General features: G+C 49.5%; 3 protein-coding genes across 4 annotated transcripts in view; 1 reads left to right on the plus strand and 2 right to left on the minus strand.

The window, feature by feature from the left end:
• LOC103697127 (DNA repair protein XRCC4) overlaps positions 1 to 27,410 on the minus strand; it is a 52,330-nt gene that overhangs the window by 13,343 nt on the left and 11,577 nt on the right. The gene's annotated exons all lie outside the window — the stretch shown is intronic.
• LOC149750856 (uncharacterized) lies at positions 12,219 to 14,111 on the minus strand. Its single transcript, XM_089928516.1, has 2 exons — positions 13,503 to 14,111; positions 12,219 to 13,420 (listed from the first exon to the last, which is right to left on the minus strand). The coding sequence occupies exons 1-2, from the start codon at positions 14,094 to 14,096 to the stop codon at positions 12,515 to 12,517; spliced, it is 1,500 nt and encodes a 499-aa protein (XP_089784642.1). The 5' UTR covers positions 14,097 to 14,111; the 3' UTR covers positions 12,219 to 12,514.
• LOC148702255 (uncharacterized) overlaps positions 25,663 to 27,410 on the plus strand; it is a 40,499-nt gene continuing 38,751 nt past the window's right edge. The window contains exons 1-2 of one of the 2 annotated variants that reach the window (XM_089928518.1): positions 25,663 to 26,073; positions 26,646 to 26,737. The gene's annotated coding sequence lies outside the window, so the exon portion shown is untranslated. The remainder of the gene's footprint in view (positions 26,074 to 26,645; positions 26,738 to 27,410) is intronic. The other variant, XM_089928517.1, reaches the window with a different exon arrangement.

Consider the following 27,410-nt stretch of genomic DNA (forward strand, 5'->3'; position numbering starts at 1 on the left):
CTCTACTTGCAATTCTGCAAAAGAGATTTGGGATAGACTTGAAGTGACCCATGAGGGCACGAATCAAGTCAAAGAATCCAAAATAAATATATTGGTTCATAAGTATGAACTATTTAAGATGGATTCTAATGAAACAATCACTTGCATGTTCACTAGATTTACTGACATTGTCAATGGCCTAAAAAGCCTTGGCAAAAACTATACTAACAGTGATCTTGTCAGGAAGATTCTTCGCTGTCTACCAAGGTCATGGGAAGCCAAAGTGACGGCAATCCAAGAAGCAAAGGATTTGAACAAGCTTCCTCTTGAGGAGCTTCTTGGATCCCTAATGACGCACGAGCTAACAATGAAGCAACACAACGAAGAAGAGTCCTCCCATAAGAAAAAGGTAATAGCTCTCAAATCTACATCATCTAACAAAGACTTGTCTTGCAGTAGCAGCAGTGAAGAAGATCATGAGGGAGATGATGATGAGGCTCTTCTCGTGCGCAAGTTCAGAAAATTCATCAACCAAAAGAAGTCCTTTCATCAAAGGAGAGGCCCCTCAAATTCCTATCGCAAGGATAAAGGTAAGGAAAGGAAAAATGAGGGGATTGGATGTTATGAGTGCAAGAAGCCGGGGCACATCAGAGCTGAGTGTCCTTTACTAAAGAAGGGGAGCAAGTACAAGAAGAAGAAAGCCCTTGTCTCCACCCTATCGGACTCCGACGCATCATCATCATCGGATGAGGAACAAGAAGAAAAGGCCAATTTCTGCTTCATGGCCAATGAAAATGAGGTAACATCCGAAACGCATCTAGATTTTACCTTTGATGAACTGTATGATGCATTTAATGAATTAATGATTGAATATAAGGCTATAAATCTTAAGAATAAAGAGCTAAAGCTAACTAATCAATCTTACCTACATAAATACGATAAATTAGTTAAGGATAAGGACCTTATCAACAAAGAAAATTTAGAACTTAAGACAAGCAACCAACTCTTAATTCAAAAAACTAATACCTTGAGTAAAGATAATGAAAAACTAACTAAGAAAATTTCAGAACTTAAAAACAATAAACAAATCTTAAACGAGAATCTCACAAAAGACTTGAACATTCTAAAAACGGAAAAACAAACACTAACTAAAGAACTTGAAAAATACAAACCTTTGGTTGAAAAATTTACATATAGTTCAGAAAAATTAAGTATGATACTTAATAGTCAACGAGCTATATTCAATAGAGCTGGTTTAGGATATAAACCTAAAAATAAGCAAAAACTTCTTAGTAACTTCTTTATTAAAGCAGGAGAAAACAAAACTAAGAAAATAACATGCTTTTGCTGTGGAACATTAGGACATAAAGCAAATGTGTGCGATTATAGAAAAGGAAAACCTAAAAGAAAAATTAAAAGGATTTGGATTCCAAAAGGAACCAATATTACTAACCATGAAGGACCCAAGAAAACTTGGGTACCTAAAACTATATGATTTGCTTGTGTAGGAGTGTCTTGCAGCCAAGGTCGACAAAAACTGTTGGTACTTGGACAGTGGCTGCTCAAGACACATGACGGGTGACGAGGATCAATTCTTCACCCTTGAAGCTAAGAAGGGAGGTGCTGTGACGTTTGGAGACAATAACCAAGGTCACATCATTGGTATAGGTAAGGTACAAATTACTCCTTCAACCTTTATTGATAATGTTCGGTATGTTGATGGTCTTAAGCATAATTTACTTAGCATTAGCCAATTGTGTGATAGAGGTTTTGATGTTTTGTTCAAACCATCACTATGCATCATAACCAACTCAAGTGACAATAGTTTAGTTTTTAAAGGAATAAGACGTGGGAATGTGTATGTTGTAGACCTTGAGGATCTTGCCAAACATAACCCATGTTTAGTTGTTAATGAAACTAAGGATAATGATGCTAGTTGGTTATGGCACCGTAAGTTAGGTCATGCAAGCATGGACACAATATCAAAACTAGTTAAGAGAGATTCCGTGATAGGTTTGCCAAAACTAAAATTTGAAAAGAATAAAATATGTGAAGCATGTCAATTTGGCAAACAATCAAGGAACTCCTTTAAATCTATAAATTGTGTCTCTACCTCTAGACCGCTAGAACTACTATACATGGATCTATTCGGACCAACTAGAACCACAAGTCTAGGTGGAAATAAATATGGTCTAGTTATTGTAGATGATTATTCTAGATACACTTGGGTCATGTTCTTAGCTCATAAGGATCAAGCATTTTCAGTTTTCAAGAAATTTCATAAAGAAGTAACCAATACTAGAGATACTTCAGTCATAGCAATTAGAAGTGACCATGGAACCGAATTTGAAAATCAGTTATTTGATGAGTTCTGTAGTAAAAAGGGGATAACTCATAATTTCTCTGCACCTAGGACACCACAACAAAATGGAGTTGTGGAGAGGAAAAATAGAACTCTAGAGGAAATGGCTAGAACTATGCTGTGTGAAAGTAACCTCCCTAAGTACTTTTGGGGAGAAGCCATCAATACTTCATGTCATATATTAAATAGAGTTCTATTGAGACCCATTATAAAGAAAACACCTTATGAACTTTGGAAAAACAGAAAACCAAAGGTAAACTATTTTCATGTCTTTGGATGTAGGTGTTTTGTTCATAATAATGGAAAAGATAATCTAGGAAAATTTGATTCTAAATCTGATGAGGGTATATTCTTGGGGTACTCTACAACTAGTAAAGCCTATAGAATCTTTAATAAAAGAACCCTAGTTATAGAGGAATCCATACATGTTGTTTTTGATGATGCTAGTGATACCTCTTCTAGTAAGAGAGTTAATTTTGATGATGATACGAAAATTCTTGAAAAAAAGATTGATGAGATGACATTACAAGATAATAATCAAAAATTAATTGGAGATGCATCATCAAGCCAAGAGGCTATTGTGGATCATGGGCTGACTAAGGCTTGGAGGTTTGCTCACGGGCATCCTAAGGAATTAATTCTAGATGATCCATCTCAACCTGTTAGGACTAGAGCATCTCTTAGGAACTTAAATAATCATCTAGCTTTTATCTCACATTTTGAGCCCAAACACATAGAAGAAGCTGAAAAAGATGTAAATTGGATAAACGCAATGCAAGAAGAATTAAACCAATTTACTAGAAACAAGGTATGGAATCTAGTTGAACGACCTTCTGAATATTCAATTATAGGTACCAAATGGATTTATAAAAATAAACTTGATGAAAATGGAATTGTAATAAGGAATAAGGCTAGACTAGTAGCAAAGGGTTATAATCAAGAAGAAGGTATAGATTTTGATGAAACCTTTGCTCCTGTAGCCAGACTTGAGGCAATTAGACTTTTACTAGCATTTGCATGCTCTAAGGACTTCAAATTATTTCAAATGGATGTAAAAAGTGCATTTTTAAATGGGTATTGTTACGGGGGAAATAAGCCGCCATGCCCCACGTGACCGGCACGCGCGCCCAGGAAGACTATGGCTGCCCTTTGATCCAGCAATCCGACCCCGAGTCGGATATCCTCGGCTCCGCAGCCCGACCCCGAGTCGGCTGCCCTTTGATCCAGCAATCCGACCCCGAGTCGGATATCCTCGGCTCCGCAGCCCGACCCCGAGTCGGCTGCCCCTTGATCCAGCGCTCCGACCCCGAGTCGGAGATCTCTTGATAACGACAGGCTATTCCCCAGAGGCACGCCGCGGCCTCCTGCTCCACTACTCCCTGCAACGGCTGTATCTGATGCTGCTCCACGATCTCCTGCATCAGCCGTACAAAGCGGAGCCCCACTATGCCCTGACGTGGCCGTACCCGGTGCTGCTCCACGACGCCCTGTAACGGCCATGTCAGTGGCCACACCATCGTGCCCCACGATAACGAACCCCCCTGAGAGACCCCCCAGCCAGGTATATATGCGGCTGGGGGGAGAAAGGGGGGAGGTGAGCAATATCTCCCAGAGCACTCTCTTACTTGCGATTATCACCTCTCCTCCTCCAATCTCCTCTGACTTGACCGTCGGAGGGCCATCACCACCCTGGTGGTGGTGCAAGGCTTGTTTGCAGGTTTCTTGGCGGAAGGTGGAGCGCAGCCAACACCAACCAAGACAACTCAGACGGAACCCCGTTCACACCGCAGTGCCAATCGTTCACGGTTTGGACCACCAGCAACAGTTGGCGCTAGAGGAAGGGCCCGAATCTTAGAACGATCGTAATGGCACGGCGAGGTGGTCGTGGAGCTTCCAATGCTTCCGGTCGCGGAGCCTCTCGCGCCTCCGGCCGAGAGGCTGCTGCGTCCCCAACGCACTCTCAGCAGCACTCCACCGCCCCTTCTCCCATTCAGACGGTCGAAGCTGCTCAGTTCAACCAGCTAGCCCAGCAGGTTCGCACCCTCGCGGAGGCAGTGCAGAACCTGCAGGGTGTGATCTCTCGGGTGCCGCAACGGGCTCAGGAGCCGCTGCCCCCCGAGCACTCGCCTCTTCCTCACAACCCGCGCTCCTTCCTCTCCCATGGAGAGGAGCGCCGGCGCGAGGAGGATTCTCGAGTACGGTCCATTCTGCCAGGACCTTCTCATCGGAGCTGTGCGGGGTACGAGAGGCGGACCCGGGCGCGTTCTCAGACACCCCAGTCCTCGAGGGGCCCGCACTCCAGTCGGTCCCCCTCGCGCCGCTCCTTGTCCCCCACCCACCGGTCGCGCTCTCTGGACCGGCGGGTGGACGATCTCCACAGACAACTCCAGGTCCTGAAGGGCCACTCCAAAGATCCCTTCGCTGACTTGGAGATCTCCTCCCAGCCGGCGCTTGCCTCGAGGATCCTGCGGACCCCGAACCCGCCGGGGTTCAAAATGCCGGCGATCGAACCCTACGACGGGGCGGCGGACCCGCGGGACCACGTGGAGAGTTTCAGGACTCTTATGCTCCTCCATGGAGCATCGGATCCGCTCCTCTGCAAGGCCTTCCCGGCGACCCTCCGTGGCCCGGCAAGGGCATGGTTCGCCGGCCTGGAGGCTAACTCCATCCAGTCCTTCGACCAGTTCACCCGCTTCTTCATCAGCCATTTCGCCGTTAGTAGCAGGCGGCGACTGGTCTCCGACTCCCTCTTTGATGTCCGGCAAAACGAGGGAGAAAGCCTGCGGGATTATCTCACCCGCTTCAACAAGGCTACACTGGAGGTCCGGAACCTGAGCCAGGAAGTGGCTCTCTCAGCCCTGAAGCGTGGCTTCCGGAAGGGCAGACTCACCTTCTCCCTGGACAAATGCCTGCCGCGGAGCTTCCCGGAGCTGTTATCTCGGGCAAACCAGTATGCAGACGCCGAGGAGGCAGCATCCCACCGGAACAAGGAGGCCGCCGAGGCCCCTCTAAAGCCCGGAAAGAAAAGGCGAAAAGAGGCACCCCAGAGGAGGAGCCCGACGCCTCAACGCCGGCGCAGAAGCCCGTCACCAGCAAGGAACCACGGCGCCACACGCCCTCGTTCTCCGCACCGACGCTTCAACCGGTACACCCCACTCCTGGCCCCCCGGGCCCAGATCCTCATGGAGGTCAAGGGGCGGGAGGACCTCCCGGTCCCGAGGCAGATGAAGAAGATCCCTGGGAGGAGGCCTTCTCGGGCGTACTGTGAGTACCACCGAGACCACGGCCACGATACCGAAGACTGCTTCCAGCTTCGGGACGAGATCGAGGCTCTCATTCGCCGAGGGCGTCTCGGTCGATATGTAAACGACCGACGTCCCCCGGCAGGCCCGCGTCCGGTCGACCCGGCCCCTCAGGAGCCTCGGGAGCAGAATCGACCCGTTGCGGGAGTGATCCACACCATCACTGGGGGCTGCTCTCGGCCCGTGAGGAACGCAGGGGGCTCGGCGGAAGCATCAGGAGTGGCCGTCGCGAAGAGGCAGCGGGTCGGAAATGTAATCACTTTTTGCGATGAAGATGTAAAGGGGGTTCAGACTCCCCACGATGACGCCATGGTGATCTCTCTCACTATGGCGAACTATGATGTAAGGCGTGTTCTTGTGGATAGTGGAAGCTCAGCTGATATTTTGTATTACGAGGCCTTCCAAAAGATGAGCTTGTCCCGACAATTGTTGCACAAAACATCCACCCCCCTCATAGGATTCACTGGAGACGCTATCTCGGCCGAAGGTGTCATTGAGCTGCCTGTGACTGCGGGCGTTGCACCCGCAGAAGCCACGGTGCGACTCGGGTTCTTGGTCGTCCGTGTCCCCTCGGCCTACAACGCTATCCTCGGACGACCCGGACTGAACGCCCTTCGCGCGGTGGTTTCTACCTACCATTTGCTCATGCGGTTCCCCACGGCGGCCGGGATTGGAGAGGTCCGAGGTGACCAACCAACCGCACGGCAGTGTTTCCTAGCAACTCTCAAAGGGAAGAAGCCCATGGAGGCCCTAAGCGTCGAGTCCCTTGACGCCAGAGACGAAGTGGCCTTGCGGCACGGGGAGCCGGCCGAGGGCGTAATCGAAGTTCCCCTCGAAGAAGGCCGCCCGGACCGCACGGTCCGGGTCGGTGCCAACCTCGACTTGGAAGCTCGGCTCCGGTTAGTGGAATTCCTCCGAGCCAATGCTGATGTGTTTGCCTGGTCGGCGGCCGATGTACCTGGGATCGACCCGGAGGTCATTTCTCACGCCCTCAACGTCGACCCGACCCATCGACCAGTAAAGCAAAAGAAGAGACACTGTGCCCCGGATCGGATCCGGGTGGTCGACCAGGAGGTAGACAAACTCTTGGAGGCAGGTTTCATAAGGGAAGTGAGCTACCCCGAGTGGCTGGCAAACGTCGTACTTGTCCGGAAGGCGAGCGGGAAGTGGAGGATGTGCGTCGACTACACCGACCTGAACAAGGCGTGCCCCAAGGATAGCTTTCCGCTCCCGCGAATAGACCAACTGGTCGACGCGACTTCCGGATATCAGCTGCTGTCTTTCATGGACGCCTTCTCCGGCTACAACCAAATAATGATGGCTCCACAGGACGAGGAGAAAACGGCCTTCATAACAGACAGGGGGCTGTACTGTTACAAGGTAATGCCCTTCGGTCTGAAGAACGCTGGCGCTACTTACCAGCGCCTCGTCAATAAAATCTTCAAGGAGCAGATCGGCCGGAACATGGAGGTGTACGTGGACGATATGCTGGTAAAGAGCCGCCATGCGGATCAGCACATTGCGGATCTGGAGGAGACCTTCGCCACCTTGCGGAAGTTTCGTATGAAGCTAAACCCAGCGAGGTGCGCCTTTGGTGCTTCGGCCGGGAGGTTCCTCGGCTTCATTGTCAACCAGCGGGGGATCGAGGCCAACCCGGACAAAATCAAGGCCATCCAAGATATGTCCCCTCCGACCAAAGTGAAGGAGGTTCAGGAGCTCGCTGGGAGGGTCGCCGCGCTCGGACGATTTGTGGCAAAATCGGCCGAACGCTGCCAACCGTTCTTCAAGGTGTTGAAGCGCCCGAAAGACTTCCTCTGGACGGCTGAATGTCAAGTGGCGTTCGACCAGCTCAAGGAGTACATGGCGTCTCCTCCCCTGCTGTCCAAGCCGCAAGAGGGGGAGATGCTCTACCTTTACTTGGCGGTCTCCCCAACCGCAGTCAGCGCAGTACTGGTTCGGGAAGAGGCAAAACTTCAGAAGCCCGTGTACTACACCAGCCGAGTCCTCCGGGATGCCGAGACGCGGTACACGAAGGCTGAAAAGATCGCCTTCGCGCTGCTGACTGCGACCAGGAGGCTTCGCCCCTATTTCCAGGCTCATTCTGTCACCCTTTTGACCGATCAACCACTGCGGCAGATCCTCAGCAATCCCGAGAATGCGGGACGGCTGGTGAAGTGGGCAGTAGAACTTGGTGAGTTCGACATCCGCTACCAGCCCCGGCCCGCCATCAAGGCCCAGGTGCTCGCGGACTTTCTCGCTGAGTGCACTGTGCAGGAGACGGAACCTAGGCCGCCGGAAACACCCAGCCTCGATCTCCCGATCTGGACGCTCCACATTGACGGGTCGTCGAACCCTGAAGGTGGAGGGGCTGGGCTGGTCCTTACCAATCCCGATGGAGTGATAGCCGAGTATGCCTTGAGGTTCGGATTTCCAGTGACCAACAATGAGGCGGAGTACGAGGCCCTAGTCACGGGACTCAAACTCGCCAAGGAGCTCGGCATCCGGCGTCTGAAGGTCTTCACCGACTCCCAGCTGGTGGTCGGGCAGGTTCGAAGGGAGTTCGAGGCACGGAGCCCGACCATGCAGAGCTACGTCCGGAAGGTGCAAGCACTCATTCCCGACCTCGGCAGTATTGACATTCAGCAGGTCCCAAGGAGCGAAAATGCTAGGGCCGACAGGTTGTCCCGCTTGGTGGGCGCTGAGGCACACAACTTGTCAAGGGCGATATACCTGAAGACCCTAGATGCCCCGAGCATCGGCGAGGCTGAAGCGGTAATGGCAATTGATCCGGAACCATCTTGGATGGACCCGCTTGTAGCTTACCTCGCCGAAGGGATCCTCCCCGAAGATGAAGATCAAGCTCGGCGACTTGTTATGAAGTCCGCCCACTACGTACTCTACGAAGGGAGGCTGTATCGGACCTCGTTCACCGCCCCCCTCTTAAGGTGCCTCCGCCCTTCGGAAGCGGCTTACGCCCTCAGCGAAGTCCACGAAGGCGTCTGCGGATCGCACCTGGGGGCTAGGTCCCTGGCACATAAGATCATGAGGCAAGGCTACTATTGGCCGACCTTATTGGAAGACTCAAAGGATCACGTACGGAAATGCGACGCCTGCCAGCGCCACGCCAACATCCAGAGAGTCCCCTCTGTTCCCTTGGCGCCAATCACCGCCCCCTGGCCCTTTGCACAGTGGGGAATGGATATCCTCAGACCATTCCCCATCGCTTCGGCCCAGCGGAAATTTTTGATTGTCGCCATCGACTACTTCACCAAGTGGGTGGAGGCAGAGCCACTGGCCACCATCACGGAGGCGCAAGTCCGGAAGTTCGTAAAGAAGAACATCATCGTCCGATTTGGGGTACCTCGGGTCCTCATCTCGGATAACGGTCGACAGTTTGATAACAAGCATTTCCGAGACTTCTGCGAGGAGTTCGGGATCGAACATCGGTTCACGTCCGTGTCGCATCCCCAAACCAACGGCGAGGCCGAGGTCACAAATCGGACAATCCTCCAAGGTATCAAAGCGCGGATCGGACGGACGGGGCAAGCTTGGGTCGAGGAACTCGAGAATGTCCTTTGGGCGTATCGGACCACGCATCGGACTCCTACCGGGGAGACGCCTTTCAGCCTAACCTATGGCACGGAAGCCGTTGTCCCCGTAGAGCTCGGACTTCCCTCACCTCGGGTAGCCGCACACCGACCCGAGGCCAACTCGGAGCAACTCCGAGGGAACCTGGATCTCTTGGAAGAAGCAAGGGAAATGGCGCAGGTTCGGATGGCAATGTATCAGCGGAGGGTGGCCCGATATTACAACTCCAAAGTCCGACCGAAGCTTTTCAGAATTGGAGATCTGGTGCTGAGGCGAGCTAAGGCATCTCAACCTACGGAAGGTGGGAAGCTAGCGCCGAATTGGGAAGGCCCGTATAAAGTTCGTTGGGTAAACCGACCTGGCTCCTACCAGTTGGAAGCCCTAGACGGCCGAGAAATTCCAAGGGGCTGGAATTCCGCTAACCTGCAGATGTATTACCAATAGAACAACAAGGCCAGAAAGACAATTTGAAAAGGTGCAACACTTTTCATTTCAATAATTTCTGGTTACAATGGCGTGCTCGTGTGATTACAAGGAATTCCCAGAGGGGAATTAGGGAGTAAAGAAAGCAAAGAAGAGGTGGAGAATCTGTGGAGCTGAGGACCGAGGATCCCAAACCCTCAACCCAAAGCAGCTGCAATCCCACCGGAAGTGGGTGCTTCTAACCGGAGGCGCCATCCAGCACCTCACCAAAAAGACGAGGAGCCGCCGCGGAAGAAGCTCCCGCTGCCCCCAGGGGAACGCCGCCTCCAAAGGATATTCCCATCCTCCCCAGTGGTAGGAAAGAGAAGGAATACGAGGGGGAAGAGCATATGGAGGCGCGGTCCCGGACTGAGCGTCTGGTGCAGAGCTCAATCGGGAGGCTGGACTTCAAGGAGGGGAGATCTGATCCCGGATGAAACGCCTAGAGCGGAGCTCCGCCGGGAAGACCCTCCTTGTTGATCCCAGATGAAACGGCTAGTTGGCTGAAGTCGCAAGGGGAGCGTCTCCCCTTTCCTTCAACAGGAGTCTCTCAGTCATATGCCAAGGAGGAGGTCCGCGATCCATGGCAACCTGAACAGCTCCGGCTTGGCAAACTCCATCGTACCTGCACCTGTATTTATAGCCGAAACTGCGGCCCCCTGGTCGTTCCGATGCGGGTGGCTCCAATAAATGCAGGCGCATTGAAACCGGAGCCGTTCCGACTCCCGAGGCGTATCTCCCCGCGATTTCCTAAGCGTCATTCTCCTTAAACCGCATTCTTTGTGCAGGACAATCCGGGTGTCATGTACCCCTAGGTCCACATATCTCCGCTCGCGCCCAGGCCGTATCCTCCTCGAAGAACCCGCGTATCGCGGCCGCTCAACTAACACTCCTCGCAATCAGCAGCTGGTGATCCGATTTCCCAGGTAACGCATTAATTAGCGTTTAATGCCCTTCTCGTGTTCCCCCAGGCAATGCTTAGAGAAAAGGAGAAACATGATCGCGGCTGGCCACGGAGAAACCCCGTCGGGCAGCGAGCGACAAGCGCACGACCAGCGAGCGGAATTTCCCGAGGCACGGCCCTCGGATGCCTGGCTAGCCCGATGATCATCCCGGGAGCAGACTAGCCGGAAGCCCCGACCGGTCGCCTCGGCTTGCGCCAGCCTTGGCCGACCAACGAGTGGAATGCCCCGAGGCTCGGCCCTCGGATGCCAGGCTAACCCGATGATCATCCCGGGAGCAGACTAGCCTGAAGCCCCGACCGGTCGCCTCGGCTTGCGCCAGCCTTGGCCGACCAACGAGCGGAATTTCCTGAGGATTGACAACCCTCGGATGCCAGGCTAACCCGACGATCATCCCGGGAGCAGACTAGCCTGAAGCCCCGACCGGTCGCCTCGGCTTGCGCCAGCCTTGGCCGACCAACGAGCGGAATGCCCCGAGGCTCGGCCCTCGGATGCCAGGCTAACCCGATGATCATCCCGGGAGCAGACTAGCCTGAAGCCCCGACCGGTCGCCTCGGCTTGCGCCAGCCTTGGCCGACCAACGAGCGGAATTTCCTGAGGATTGACAACCCTCGGATGCCAGGCTAACCCGACGATCATCCCGGGAGCAGACTAGCCTGAAGCCCCGACCGGTCGCCTCGGCTTGCGCCAGCCTTGGCCGACCAACGAGCGGAATTTCCTGAGGCTTGACAACCCTCGGATGCCAGGCTAACCCGACGATCATCCCGGGAGCAGACTAGCCTGAAGCCCCGACCGGTCGCCTCGGCTTGCGCCAGCCTTGGCCGACCAACGAGCGGAATTTCCTGAGGCTTGACGGCCCTCGGATGCCTGGCTAGCCCGATGATCATGCCGGGAGCAGACTAGCCGGAAGCCCCGACCGGTCGCCTCGGCTTGCGCCAGCCTTGGCCGACCAACGAGTGGAAGGTCCCGAGGCTCGGCCCTCGGATGCCAGGCTAACCCGATGACCATCCCGGGAGCAGACTAGCCTGAAGCCCCGACCAGTTGCCTCGGCATGCGTCAGCCTTGGTCGACCAACGAGTGGAATTTCCTGAGGCCTAACCCTCGGATGCCTGGCTTGGCGCCGGAAGGATTTCCTGAGGCCTAACCCTCGGATGCCTGGCTTAGCGCCGGAAGAATTTCCTGAGGCCTAACCCTCGGATGCCTGGCTTAGCGCCGGAAGAGTTTCCTGAGGCCTAACCCTCGGATGCCTGGCTTAGCGCCGGAAGAATTTCCTGAGGCCTAACCCTCGGATGCCTGGCTTAGCGTCGGAAGAATTTTCTGAGGCCTAACCCTCGGATGCCTGGCTTAGCGCCGGAAGAGTTTCCTGAGGCCTAACCCTCGGATGCCTGGCTTAGCGCCGGAAGAATTTCCCGAGGCCTAACCCTCGGATGCCTGGCTTAGCGCCGGAAGAATTTCCCGAGGCCTAATCCTCGGATGCCTGGCTTAGCGCCGGAAGAGTTTCCTGAGGCCTAACCCTCGGATGCCTGGCTTAGCGCCGGAAGAATTTCCCGAGGCCTAACCCTCGGATGCCTGGCTTAGCGCCGGAAGAATTTCCCGAGGCCCAACCCTCGGATGCCTGGCTTAGCGCCGGAAGAGTTTCCTGAGGCCTAACCCTCGGATGCCTGGCCTAGCGCCGGAAGAATTTCGGGAGCCAGGAGTCAGCAAGACGCTACCGAGAGTTAAAAGAAAAAGAAGGACGAAGGCGAGATGAAGAAACATTCAACTTGCATTAATTTTCATTGTTTCAAGGCCGAGGCCCATACAATTTGGTAAAACCCCGGTATACAAAAAAAAGAGAAGACAACGAAAGGTACAAGAGGTCAGCTTGGAGGAACTCCCGGGTCGGGAACGTCGGGCTCGTCCGCAGGAGGTAGGGAAGCAGCAGGAGAACCAGCAGGCAATGGCGCCGGAGAGGAGTCGAGAAGGGAAATCTCGCTCAGGTCAACTTCGGGGTACTTAGCCGACACCCTTGCCAGGCCCTCCTCGAAGCCTAAGATAAAGGCTTCGGCCCCCGCGTCCGACGCGTCACGGACAAACTCGTCGGACTGACGATAGGTCTGTACTGCCTCCGACATATCATGAGCGAACTCGGCGGACTGGCGATAAGCCTCTACCGCCTGACGCCCGATTTCCGCACTCCTCTCGGCCAGTGCCGCCTCTGCCCGCTCCATAATCTGGGCTTTCGCCTCCAAGACCTTCGCCACAATCCGGCCTTCCGCCTCGGTGGAGACCCTCAGCAGCTCAGCCCGAGCCTCCTTGTGCTTCGCTTCGGCAGCAATGCGAGCAGCCTCAGCCTCCGTCAGGCGCGAATGAAGCTCCTGATCGCTCGCACGGGACTTCTCCAAGGCCGACTCCAATTCGCCCAGCTTAGCTTCAAGAGACCGAATTCGGTCGCGGGCGTTGTCGGCTGACCGCTGGGCCTTCTCCCACCTCTCCCGATAGTCGGCAGCCTTCCGGGACTGCTTCTCGGCCCGCTCATCCGCCTTCTTGACCTCGCCCTCGAGACCCGAGGCAAGCTCCTGAGCCTCCAACAGCTGCCTCTCGAGGGCAGCAAAGCCGAGTGCCCGCTCTTCGGCCTCCCGGAGCCTCGCCTCGAAGTCCCCGGTTGTCCTGCCTGCCACAGCCTGGCCTCCCTTTTCCACTGCTTTCAGCCGGTCCTCGGCCTTCGCCAGAAGCCCCGCCTGTTCCTTGTAGCACTCCTCCAGACGGATCATGTACTGGGCGAGCTAAGAAATAGGAAAAATAAGGGAGTCAGGCGGAGAACAACAGAGCCAATAAATGGTGAAAAGCGGCCAGAAGAACACTCACCGACATAAGACAGACACAGCTGGCAGCCCCAACGTCAGAGACCTCCAACTCCCGGACCCGCCGACGGTCCTTCTCCAGCAGCACTGCTTCGATGAGATTTCGGGCGCCATCGGTAGTGAAGGCAGACCCCGATTTCTCCCCAGAGCCGGACGGTGGTTCTGCAGCCTTACCCCTATCCATCGCCTGGGGAAGAGTCCGGCCGATCGCGCTCGGGGCGGGGGTCACCCCAGGAATTGATAGGGTCCCGCTCGGTCGGGGCCTCGGCGCGTCCCTCCTCGAGTCATCAGGAGCCGACCGAGTCGAAGGCCGGGTCGGGGACCGATCACGTCCGACCCGTCCGTCTCGGGCAGGCTCGGATGATACCTCCGGAGTAGCGGCAATCTTACCACCGGAGGGCTGATACAGCGTCAGCTGCCGGTCCGTGCCCACGACGTCTCCCTGATCGGTGGGCCCGGACTCGTCGGTCGGCGTCGGAGGCACCTCCTTACGGGACTTCTTCGCCGGTGGGGCCCCGCTCGGAAGAGCTCGTTTCCTCCTCTGGGCTGCTTCCAGCAGGGACGCCCTACCAACAGCCTTTGTCTTCACCGACCGCATGACGTCGTCGATCTCTGCAAAAAGGACGGGATAGTCGGAGACGGAGAAACCAAAGGAAAGAACGGGACGAAAGAAGGGAAAAAGTCAAGAAAGAATCGGTGGCGGACTCACGGTCGGTGGGGACCGAGCTCAGACCGACATTCACCAAAGTATCCTCGGAAATAAGGCGGGCCACCGGGGGGAGCTGGCCCTCGGCAACCAACCCCTTCAAGGCGGCCAAGCCATCGGACTCCTCCCTTGACAGTCTCGATAGGCCGATCGGAGACTTCATCGGGGTCTCCCAGGTCGCCCTGATTTCCCAAGAGGGATCTGCATCAACAAAAAAGAAGCGCTCCTTCCATTTGTGAATGGAGGTAGGAGCCTCCTTGACAAGGCCGCATCCTCGCCGCGCTGCGAAGCACCACCACCCTTTGTCCTGGGGGTGGCCGCTCAGGCTGTAGAACTCCCAAAAAACATTCAGGGTGGCGGGGATCTCGTGCATACGGCAGAGAGCCTGGAAGACCGTCAGGGCCCGCCACGAGTTCGGCACCAGTTGCGTCGGTGCCACTCTTAAACCCCGTAGCACCTGCATGACCAAGTCCGAAGGGGGAAAGCGGAACCCGGCCTGGAGAATGCCCTCATTGATGGCGATCTTCCCTGGAGGAGGATGGGACATCCTCTCCTCAGGCCCCGGGAGCGTGGCGTTGCAGGCCTCGGGAAGGTGGTACCGAGCCACGAGTCTGTCTAAGTCTGTGGCGACCAGCTCCGACTTAATTTGGTCTGCCCTCACTTCGCCCATTCCTAATGGCCAATAAACCTACGGTCAGGACGGGGACAGGAAGGGGGGAAAGACCGGAGCGACTGGAGTACACTAGTATAAGAGGGGAAAATATGGAGAGCCCTAAGCTGAAGAATGGGGAAAACTCACCGGAAAAGAGGTAAGAGCGGCTCCGAGAGCGCCAAAGGAGAAACGAGCGAACAGTCCGACGGCAGCAACAGCGGCGCAAAGGGGAAACTTGAAAATATCTGTAAAGAAGAAGACGGACGGGGAAAGGCCCCCGATTAAATAGGCGGAAAGGCAAGTGACGCCTCAATGACGCCAGAGGACGCCTGGCTGCCGAAGGGTCGCTCGCGCCCCAAAGGCGAATCGACACCATTAAGGAAGGATGTCCGCCGAAATCCTCAGACTGCCGGGTCAGCAATAACCGCCATACGCCATAAAAAGGGCGGGGAGCTCGAAGCGCGCGCGCCTCTCCGAGGAACGGCGGCAATCCCGAAACATCACTCCCTTCACCTGTTCCCCTTCTGGTTCCAGGCTCGGAAGTGGGGGGCTACTGTTACGGGGGAAATAAGCCGCCATGCCCCACGTGACCGGCACGCGCGCCCAGGAAGACTATGGCTGCCCTTTGATCCAGCAATCCGACCCCGAGTCGGATATCCTCGGCTCCGCAGCCCGACCCCGAGTCGGCTGCCCTTTGATCCAGCAATCCGACCCCGAGTCGGATATCCTCGGCTCCGCAGCCCGACCCCGAGTCGGCTGCCCTTTGATCCAGCAATCCGACCCCGAGTCGGATATCCTCGGCTCCGCAGCCCGACCCCGAGTCGGCTGCCCCTTGATCCAGCGCTCCGACCCCGAGTCGGAGATCTCTTGATAACGACAGGCTATTCCCCAGAGGCACGCCGCGGCCTCCTGCTCCACTACTCCCTGCAACGGCTGTATCTGATGCTGCTCCACGATCTCCTGCATCAGCCGTACAAAGCGGAGCCCCACTATGCCCTGACGTGGCCGTACCCGGTGCTGCTCCACGACGCCCTGTAACGGCCATGTCAGTGGCCACACCATCGTGCCCCACGATAACGAACCCCCCTGAGAGACCCCCCAGCCAGGTATATATGCGGCTGGGGGGAGAAAGGGGGGAGGTGAGCAATATCTCCCAGAGCACTCTCTTACTTGCGATTATCACCTCTCCTCCTCCTCCAATCTCCTCTGACTTGACCGTCGGAGGGCCATCACCACCCTGGTGGTGGTGCAAGGCTTGTTTGCAGGTTTCTTGGCGGAAGGTGGAGCGCAGCCAACACCAACCAAGACAACTCAGACGGAACCCCGTTCACACCGCAGTGCCAATCGTTCACGGTTTGGACCACCAGCAACAGGTATATTAATGAGGAGGTATATGTAGAACAACCTCCTGGTTTTGAAAATCATCAATACCCTAATCATGTATATAAATTGAACAAAGCACTTTATGGTTTGAAACAAGCACCTAGAGCATGGTATGAAAGACTTAGCAAATTTCTACTAGATCATGAATTCTCTAGGGGAAATGTAGATACAACACTATTTTTGAAGAAGAAAAACAAAGATATGTTATTAGTGCAGATTTACGTTGATGATATTATTTTCGGTGCTACTAACAATCGCCTCTGCGAAGAATTTGCTGACTTGATGCAGAGTGAGTTTGAGATGAGCATGATGGGAGAGCTGAATTACTTCCTCGGGCTTCAAATCAAACAGTCTGAAGAAGGCATCTTCATCAATCAAGCCAAATACATCAAGGAGATGCTTAAGAAGTTTGATATGGAGGGAAACAAGCCAATCAGCACACCCATGAGCTCATCATGCAAATTAGATCAAGATGAATCAGGTAAATCTGTAGATCAAAAGTTATATAGAGGTATGATAGGATCTTTATTGTATCTCACTGCAAGTAGACCTGATATCATGTTTAGTATATGCATGTGTGCTAGATATCAGTCTAATCCTAAGGAATCTCATCTAATTGCAGTCAAGAGAATCTTTAAATACCTAATAGGAACAAAGAATATAGGCTTATGGTATTCTAAAGAATCTAGCCTGAACTTAATAGGATACACAGATTCAGACTTTGCTGGTTGTAAACTTGATAGAAAAAGCACCAGCGGGTCATGTCAACTCCTAGGAGAAAATTTAATCTCTTGGTTTAGCAAGAAACAAAACTCGGTTGCATTATCTACTGCTGAAGCTGAATATGTTGCGGCCGGGAGTTGTTGTGCTCAAATCATGTGGATTAAACAACAACTTGAAGACTATGGCATTAAACAAAATAAAATTCCCATTAATTGTGATAATACAAATGCCATTAATCTAACTAAAAATTCAATCCAGCATTCAAGAACTAAACATATTGAGATAAGACATCACTTCATAAGAGATCATGTACTGAATGGTGATGTGACACTTCAATTTGTTTGCACTGATGATCACTTAGCTGATATTTTTACAAAACCCTTAAGTGAAGAGAGATTTAGTGTGCTTAGGAGGGGATTAGGAGTGATTGATCCATCCTAGTGGTATTTTCCACTAGTTCATTGATTTTGATGATTAGATTGTTGTTAATATAGAGTTTCTTTTCAATGATCATCAAATCAGATCATAACTTAGTGATTTTCCCTCATTTGGGACGAACATAGCATGATTTTTAGGTGCGTGCCAGAGTTAGAGACGACTCGAGTAAGTTTCAGAGTCGGCTCGTAAGGGGGAGTCGACTCGCACATATACGGGAGTCGACTCGAGATCGATGGCAGCAGAGGGAGAGTCAACTCGCATACAATAGGGAGTCGACTCGAGGTCAATAGGCGCATAAGGGGAGTCGACTCGCGCATACCTCGGAGTCGACTCGAGGTCGAGTCGACTCGCGACTCAGTGGAGTCGACTCGCAGTCGGGATCCGACTTTTTAACCCTAATTCAAGCGTTTGCTCAACACTTCTATTCACCGCCGCCACTGTTCACAAACCCTAGAGCCGACTCCTAGATCGTCTCCGGCCGTCCCTAAGGTTTTTCCCGTCGACCTTCCACCGTCCATTAGCGTTTTACCCCATTCTAGGTCGACCATGCCTCGTAAAACCGTTGTCCCAAGCCGGAAGAGGCCCCAACCCGCAACCGGCACCGAGCGACGTTCCAAGGCTCGGAACGATCCCGCGATGCCACAACCTCCGGCTCGTTCCCCGCCGAGGGAGGTTCCCTCGCGGCCGTGCGCCGGGAAGGCGGTCTCCACCGGGAGATACGTCGATTTTGACTATCTCTCCCGGGAGGGCTTCACCATAGGAGAGAGGTTGCGGGCCCAGGGTTTAGAGTATTTTTGTTCATTAGATCTCCCCACATACCCTGGCCTAGTTAGAGAGTTTTATGGTACTGTCCATAGGGGCAATGGGGGAATAGAGGGAACCGTAGCCGGTGTCCCATTGTTTATTTCCGAGGATTTCATAGCCCAAATCCTCCACCTTCCACAAGTAGGAGTGGCTCCCACACACCCCGAAGATAGGACTGAGGCCCTTACGGCCATTCTAGGATATCCACCTCAGTCTCCCTTAGATGAGGTGTCCGCTAGCTCACTTTCAGTTGAGATGCGGCTCCTCCTGAGCATCCTTTCTCGGTCATTGTTCCCTAAGACTGGCCGATTTGATTTTGTGTCTGAGAGGAACCTAGCCCTCATGTACTATATTCTCCAGGACACTCCTATCAACTTTCCAAAGATGATCTATAGATACTTGTGTGAGCCACTAGATAGACCTAGGCTCACCCTCCCTTATGGGATGATGTTTACTCTTATCTTTAGGGAGTCCGAGATCCCTATTCCTGAGGGGGAACCCTCTCGCGCATTGCGATGGACAGATCGCATGCGTGCGGAAACCCTACACAGGATGGAGTTTCGTAAGGTAGAGGGAAACTGGGTTAGGAAACCATCTACCTCCACACATACTACCAGACACTCCCCCAGTCCTGACCCAGATTCAGACTACCCTACCTTTCCCTCCACCTCTGCTCCCACCACCTCAGCCGGACCCTCCTCCTCAGCTCCACCTACTCAGCCCATGGAGGTTCGCATTTCTCCTGAGCAGCTCCGGGAGTTGCGGCAGGAGATAGTGAGGGATCTTCGGGACGACCTGCTGAGGGAGCTCCGAGGTCCAGTGACTGCTCCCTCCCCTGCACCCTCTTCGGCATTGGTTCCTTCCCTGTCCGCCGTGACCGAGATGACGGCCCATCTGCGGGAAGAGATCTACAATGTCAGGACCCTGATTCAAGCCCAGTTCTCTAGCATGAGTGATGTCACACGCACCACACGGCAGATGCGCGATGACGTCCGACAGGATATGGGCACCACCAGTCAGGGGGCCGAGCGCTTGGCGAATGTGCTCATCGCCAAGCTGGACACACTGCAGGAGACGCTGACTGTAATAACCCCAATTTTTTTTTTATATAAAAAAGGATAGAATAGTCCTTTAAAATTGATATAAGGGGTAAAATGGGAAGGAATCAAAAGTTAATGGCATAACTGTAGATCCGTTGAAGTGGCAAGGGCAAAATGGGAATTTTCAGAGTTTGATTTGACTTAAATGGGGGTTGTCTGGCGGTGGGTTAGCTGAGAAGAGGAAATTGAGACAGAGAGAGAGAGGAGGTCTCAGGCGTGGAAACAGAGAGAGGGAAAAAGAGAAAAGAAGAAAAAGAAGAAGAAGAAGAAGAAAGAGGGAGGGGATTCGAGGTGCAAGGAAGCTCCGGTTGCGCTGCCTGCTGAAGGAAAAAGTGTAGATCTCCTTCCCTTCTACGCAAGGACCCAAGTTTCACAAGAAGAAAAAGGTAAATACCCATCCCTACCTAGTATTCTAAAGAATTTATGCTATAGAAAGGGTAGATGATAGTTGTAAAGGGTGTTAAAAGGGGAAGAATCGGATTTCGACAAATTTTTCCGGCACTACGGAAAAATCGTGTCAAAGTCCCAACTTTGGCAAATTATTTAGGGGGTCAAACGGCCTCCGATAGTAATGCATGTTACCTTTTTGAAATCCCCTATGAGTGTAGAATGTTAGGTAAAAATTTCATCAAATTTGGAGTCTGGAAAGTGGATCAAACCCGGGATGAAGTAACCGGCTGTCGGTCCGGGTTACTGTTCATCCGAGTGGAAAATAGGGGATTTCATGCTATAATAGGGTATTAAGCCTAGATCAAGCTAAAAGGGACCTTGTACTCGTGCAAGGGAGTCCCTAATACACATAAATGATGAGTTAATTAATAGAAAAAGAAAAAGAGAAAGAAAAGAAAAGATTTAGGGAACGGGGGAGTTGAATCAATTAAAGTTCCCTATATTATAATTGGCACGTAGATTATAACCCTTGATACAAAACTAAATATATTGTAAATGCATGTCACAGTTGGGCAAGAAGCTAGGGAACAAGAGGAAGAAAGTCCCCTGCTGCCTACTGTAAAATTCTAGAGGCGTATCGAGGCCGTGCCGGATTGGCAGGTGAGTGGGAGTCATGTACTTTGCACCATGAGCATCCTTAATTCATTTTCATGAATACCGCCAAGTGTGAATTGATTCCACTTGTGCATATTGATTGATATTGTAGTAGATTCCTCTATAATCTTGATTCTCCATGCTTGATTATTCTGTACATGCATTTGAGGGAACATTGAGAGGAATTACGAGGGGTTGATGAGTAATCAAATTGATTCCGAATTGTGAAATGACTTCTTTTGTAAATTGATTTCATTTCCTCTATTTCAAAGACTTGTAAGTGGTAGCCTTGATTATACTCCTTTATGAGTAATTAAATTGGATCTGAATTGTGAAATGACTTCTTTTGTAAATTGATTTCATTTCCTCTATTTCAAAGACTTGTGAGTGGTAGCCTTGATTATACTCTTTTATGAGTAGTTAAATTGGATCTGAATTGTGAAATGATTTCTTTTGTAAATTGATTTCATTTCCTCCATTTCAAAGACTTGTGAGTGGTAGCCTTGATTATACTCCTTTATGAGTAATTAAATTGGATCTGAATTGTGAAATGACTTCTTTTGTAAATTGATTTCATTTCCTCTATTTCAAAGATTTGTAGAGCCCATTTCAGTGGTATATTGAGTTGCATTGCACACCCTTGACCCCTCACTCCCAAACCTGATGTTAGTTTATGATTGGGACGGAGTCGAGTGAGTGGTAGTCTTAATTATGCTCCTTTTAGTAGAGTATTGGGAAGGTGCATTATGGCATTCATGCATGGCTTGACAGTATCTGCAGGACACCTATAGTCGATGGGGTTGAACATCGGCCTTTGTGCACATAGTAGCCTTCTGGGTGGGCGGAGCCCAGTCCCTTCCTAGGGGGGGACACGGCCCTAGGCGTAGGATTGGCCAGTCCTACGACTTATATTCTGCTTGCCGCCGGACATAGTAAGACCCCGCGAGGTGCAGTATGGCTTTCCGCGGATGTAGAATTTCCGCGAGGTGCCGTTTAGTATATAAATGTGAGATGGATTTCTGTTCTGGATACTGGCTTGCATTTATATTATCAGTATGGTGTCTTATTCTGCATATGAATGTGATACTGGGGAGTTGTTGCTGGTTCGCCTGGGGCGTAAAACCCACCTCCCGATAGCTATCTAGCATTTATATTATTGGTATGGTATCTTATCCTGCATATGCATGTGACAGTAGGGAGTTGTTGCTGGTTCGCCTGGGGCGTAAAACCCACCTCCCAATAGCTGTCTTGTTGATGATTCAGCATATTGACACCTGATTTGTATATTCCAGCATTATGATCTGTTGAATATATTCATGAGTAGTATATATGTTTACTCGATTATTCCATATATGCTTCAGATGAGTTGATTGTAATTGTGGTGATATTGATGATTTACTCCATATTCTTTATGTTGAGTTCATGTTCATCTTGTTATTGATCTTGAGATTTCACCTCGAGCTATGATTATATCTTGTCTCATGTGCATAGTACTCTCTACTCCACTCACTGAGTATTTATATACTCACTCCCCAGTTTGGTGTTTTTGATTGCAGGGCAGGTATTGTATAGAGAAGAGCAGGGTTAGAGATTGCCTGCTAGCTGTGCCGCTCCATAGTATAGTATAGTATAGTATAGTATAGTATAATGTAGATAGAGGTTTATACCTTTTGGTGTATTATAAACCTTCTATTATATATAGTGCATAGTTACAGTCATAGATCCTATTGTGGATATGGGTTTGACCATGGATGGATTGGGAAGCAGGTATATATATATATGTGTGCAGATCAGTTGTGTGCCTGTGATAATGTATTGCTATATATTATCCAGGTTTATTATGTGACAGATTATGTGATTGCTGCTCTGACAGGTAGTGTGTTGTATGTATTGAGATAATCCTGACATGTCACTATAGGAAAAGTGATCATTTTGTGCATGTATCATACCAAATTTTTCAAGATCTATTGATGATTGATAGGTAGTAGGGTTCTACGCGGTGGCTGGTGGCCTTATGCCTACCCGCACCCTAGGACCGTCGCGGTGGCCCGCCGGGAACGGGGCGGGGGTCGTGACAAGAAGTGGTATCAGAGCAAAGGTTAAGAAGAGTCATGTCAAAGCAATAGGGTGAGTCAGGATTAAGTATAGGATTATACTATGGAGCGTAGGATTTTTCTATATGTTATTTTATGAGTCATATACGATTCTGTAAAATATATTTGGGGATGAGACTTAAGAGTTCTTTTTGGCTCTACTTGAGACAAAATTGTATATCATTCAGTTTACAATCAAGATTTATATTTTGACAGAAAGTCAATTAATAAATTCGGAGGATATTGATCAGAGTTGTGTAGCGAAAGTATAGTGGATCGAATCAATTTAAATTGGTCAAAAATATTGACTGTGATGGGAGACTAGATTTTTCAATAATGAAGATTTGTGTTAATAAGAGAAGGTGAATATTGTAGATTCTCAGATTTATTATGATATGACTATGTGATCTCTTTGATGGTTTTTGCTATTTCACTATGTTAAAAGATAATTTATGTAAACTCATCATAAATTCTTGACTGCTAGGTAGTCGTAAGCAACATGGAGGATGAAAGAGAAATAAGGGCACCTTCTCCGGACCCTGATAGCCAATCAATTTCACAAACTACTCCACACTCCATAGCAACCCAGGCAGATTTAGCAGGAGTGTACCAGTTAATAGCACAACTGCTTGAGCAACAGCAGCAGATGCAGTTAGCTGCCCAACCTGTACAGCCGATAGAATCCTATTACGAGAGGTTCCGTAGGCTGAGTCCACCGATGTTTAATGGTGGGTCCGATCCCATGATAGCTGAGGCCTGGATCCGGGAACTGGAGAAGATGTATGAGTTACTCCAATTTTCCGAGGAGGTAAAAGTCAAATTAGCTATCTCCATGCTAAGGGGGAGTGCTGACTCTTGGTGGACTGCTATGGAGACAGCATATGAGGTCAACGGAACGGCCTGGGGAGATTTTAAGAGAATATTTTATGCTAAGTACTTTTCGGACTCAGTTAGGCAAATGAAGCAGAATGAGTTTTTATCGCTGACTCAGTCCGAGCATATGACTGTTTCGGATTACGTCAATAGGTTCGATGAGCTGGGTCGATGCTGCCCCTAGTTCATGGAGGATGATATGAGTAGAGCCAACCGGTTCGAACAAGGGCTTAGACATGAGATCAGGTCCCGGACATCTTCACAGTTAATTACCAGCTATATGGATATTTTGGACAGAGCCTTGAGAGTAGAGGCTGAATTGAAAAGATCTGATAGAGAAAGGGCTGACCTGATGAGATCCAGATCAGATAGAAGTCAGAGTGGCAGGCCATGGGATTTCAGGGGCACTCCAATTCAAGAGAAGCCCAGGGTCCGCAATTACTCTAGCAGATCCCATAGTGGAATCATCAATATCACCATAGCAGATCCCAGAGCCCGCACTTACTCTAGCAGATCCCATAGTGGGCCCTATATGAGGAGAGCGAGGGCATGTTATAGCTGTGGGCGGACTGGACACCTGGCACGTGATTGCCCATACAAGAGGAGGAATGAGCTCAGACCTCCTGTACCTGGTGACCAGAGTCCAAGAAGTAATGCTCGAGTTTTACACTGACCTACCAAGATGCTAGTGCCAATGACCGGGTGGTAACAGGTATATTACCAGTCAGCTTGATTGATCCCTCTATTTTGTTCGATTCTGGCACTATGCATTCCTTTATTTCAGTTAGTTTATCTAGATAACTACACTGCATACTTGAGGAACTAGAAGAATCACTGTGTGTTCCTACACCCCTATAGAAAGCAGTAATTGTTGACATTAGTCCAAAAATTGCATAATTCAAATAGGGGTAGGAGAGTTAGTGACAAATCTTATATAACTTGACATGCAAGATTTTGACATCATTTTGGGAATAGCTTGGAGGTCTCAGTACCACACTCATATTGACTGCTACAGTAAAAGAGTGATATTCTAGATACTTGAAGAACCAGAGTTCTTTCAAAGTGATGCACCCGTATAATGTAATTCATCATAATATTAATTTCTGTCCTGAAAGCTAGGAAGGCATTAGAAAAGGAGTATAAGACTTATTTAGTCTGTGTAATGGATACCTGAAAGGAGACCAAATTAGAGGATATTCCAGTAATGAATGAACACCCTGATGTTTTTTTTCAGAAGATCTTCCTGGTTTGCCACCAGAGAGAGAGATTGAATTTGCAATTGATTTGATTCTCAATACCATACCAATCTTCAAAAATCCCCTATAGAATGGCTCCAACTGAAATAAAAGAATTAAAGGGAAAGTTGCAAAAAAAAAAAAAAAAAAAAAAAAAACGCTTGATAAAGGCTTCATTCGACTTAGCGTGTCATCTTAGGGAACTCTACTATTGTTTGTAAAGAAGGAAGATGGAAGTTTGAGGTTATGTATTGGTTATCAAGGATTGGACAAGGTAACAATACAGAACAATATCTTCGGCCCTGTATTAATGAATCTTGTAAGGTGTATACTGATCATAAGAGTTTAAAATACCTTCTTACTTAGAAGCTACTCAATATGAGACAGGAAAGATGATTGGAATTGATAAAAATCATACCTTGTCTATACACTACTCTCCGAAAAAAAAAAAACTAATGTTGAGGTAGATACACCGAGTTGAAAAACTTCTGGTAGTATTGCTGCTCTACTCACATCCGAGAAAAGCTAATGTTGTGGTAGATGCACTGATCAGAAAAGGTGTTAGTGATACAAGAAAGGTTGAGGACAGTGTTTAGTAGGCAGAAGAGCTACGCAGATGTTAGAAGGAGAGATGTACAGTTTGGCACGGGGGATCATGTTTTCTTAAAGATCTCTCCTATGAAAGAGGTAATGAGGTTTGGAAAGAGGGGCAAGCTTAGTCCCAGATACATTGGCCCCTTTGAGATATTAGATAAAGTTGGCAATGTATCCAACAGATTAGCACTGCCTCCAAACCTCAGCCATGTGCATCCAGTATTCCACATATCTATGCTCCGGAAGTATGTGCCGGATCCATCTCATGTGCTATCAGTGCAGGAAGTTACAGTAGAAGAAGATCTTTCTTATGAAGAACTTTCTGTCGCTATTCTTGATACTCAGATCAGGAAGCTGAGAAATAAGGAAATATGTATGGTAAAGGTCTAATGGCACCGGCACAATGTTGAAGAATGCACTTGAGAGTCGGAGCAAAGTATGAAGAGCAAATACCCTCACATCTTTGAGTAATCAGATAATTTACCCTTTTAAATTCGAGGACGAATTTTATATAAGGGGGGAGGATGTAATAACCCCAAATTTTTTTTTTATATAAAAAGGGATAGAATAGTCCTTTAAAATTGATATAAGGGGTAAAATGGGAAGGAATCAAAAGTTAATGGCATAACTGTAGATCCGTTGAAGTGGCAAGGGCAAAATGGAAATTTTCAGAGTTTGATTTGACTTAAATGGGGGTTGTCTGGCGGTGGGTTAGCTGAGAAGAGGAAATTGAGACAGAGAGGGAGAGGAGGTCTCAGGCGTGGAAACAGAGAGAGGGAAAAAGAGAAAAGAAGAAAAAGAAGAAGAAGAAGAAGAAAGAGGGAGGGGATTCGAGGTGCAAGGAAGCTCCGGTTGCGCTGCCTGCTGAAGGAAAAAGTGTAGATCTCCTTCCCTTCTACGCAAGGACCCAAGTTTCACAAGAAGAAAAAGGTAAATACCCATCCCTACCTAGTATTCTAAAGAATTTATGCTATAGAAAGGGTAGATGATAGTTGTAAAGGGTGTTAAAAGGGGAAGAATCGGATTTCGACAAATTTTTCCGGCACTACGGAAAAATCGTGTCAAAGTTCCAACTTTGGCAAATTATTTAGGGGGTCAAACGGCCTCCGATAGTAATGCATGTTACCTTTTTGAAATCCCCTATGAGTGTAGAATGTTAGGTAAAAATTTCATCAAATTTGGAGTCTGAAAAGTGGATCAAACCCGGGATGAAGTAACCGGCTGTCGGTCCGGGTTACTGTTCATCCGAGTGGAAAATAGGGGATTTCATGCTATAATAGGGTATTAAGCCTAGATCAAGCTAAAAGGGACCTTGTACTCGTGCAAGGGAGTCCCTAATACACATAAATGATGAGTTAATTAATAGAAAAAGAAAAAGAGAAAGAAAAGAAAAGATTTAGGGAACGGGGGAGTTGAATCAATTAAAGTTCCCTATATTATAATTGGCACGTAGATTATAGCCCTTGATACAAAACTAAATATATTGTAAATGCATGTCACAGTTGGGCAAGAAGCTAGGGAACAAGAGGAAGAAAGTCCCCTGCTGCCTACTGTAAAATTCTAGAGGCGTATCGAGGCCGTGCCGGATTGGCAGGTGAGTGGGAGTCATGTACTTTGCACCATGAGCATCCTTAATTCATTTTCATGAATACCGCCAAGTGTGAATTGATTCCACTTGTGCATATTGATTGATATTGTAGTAGATTCCTCTATAATCTTGATTCTCCATGCTTGATTATTCTGTACATGCATTTGAGGGAACATTGAGAGGAATTACGAGGGGTTGATGAGTAATCAAATTGATTCCGAATTGTGAAATGACTTCTTTTGTAAATTGATTTCATTTCCTCTATTTCAAAGACTTGTAAGTGGTAGCCTTGATTATACTCCTTTATGAGTAATTAAATTGGATCTGAATTGTGAAATGACTTCTTTTGTAAATTGATTTCATTTCCTCTATTTCAAAGACTTGTGAGTGGTAGCCTTGATTATACTCTTTTATGAGTAGTTAAATTGGATCTGAATTGTGAAATGATTTCTTTTGTAAATTGATTTCATTTCCTCCATTTCAAAGACTTGTGAGTGATAGCCTTGATTATACTCCTTTATGAGTAATTAAATTGGATCTGAATTGTGAAATGACTTCTTTTGTAAATTGATTTCATTTCCTCTATTTCAAAGATTTGTAGAGCCCATTTCAGTGGTATATTGAGTTGCATTGCACACCCTTGACCCCTCACTCCCAAACCTGATGTTAGTTTATGATT

This window comes from Phoenix dactylifera, chromosome 18 (genome assembly GCF_051530095.1).
Source record: "Phoenix dactylifera cultivar Ajwa chromosome 18, Ajwa_hap1_PhDact_Kaust_v1.1, whole genome shotgun sequence".
In the NCBI taxonomy this organism is placed as follows: Eukaryota; Viridiplantae; Streptophyta; class Magnoliopsida; order Arecales; family Arecaceae; genus Phoenix; species Phoenix dactylifera.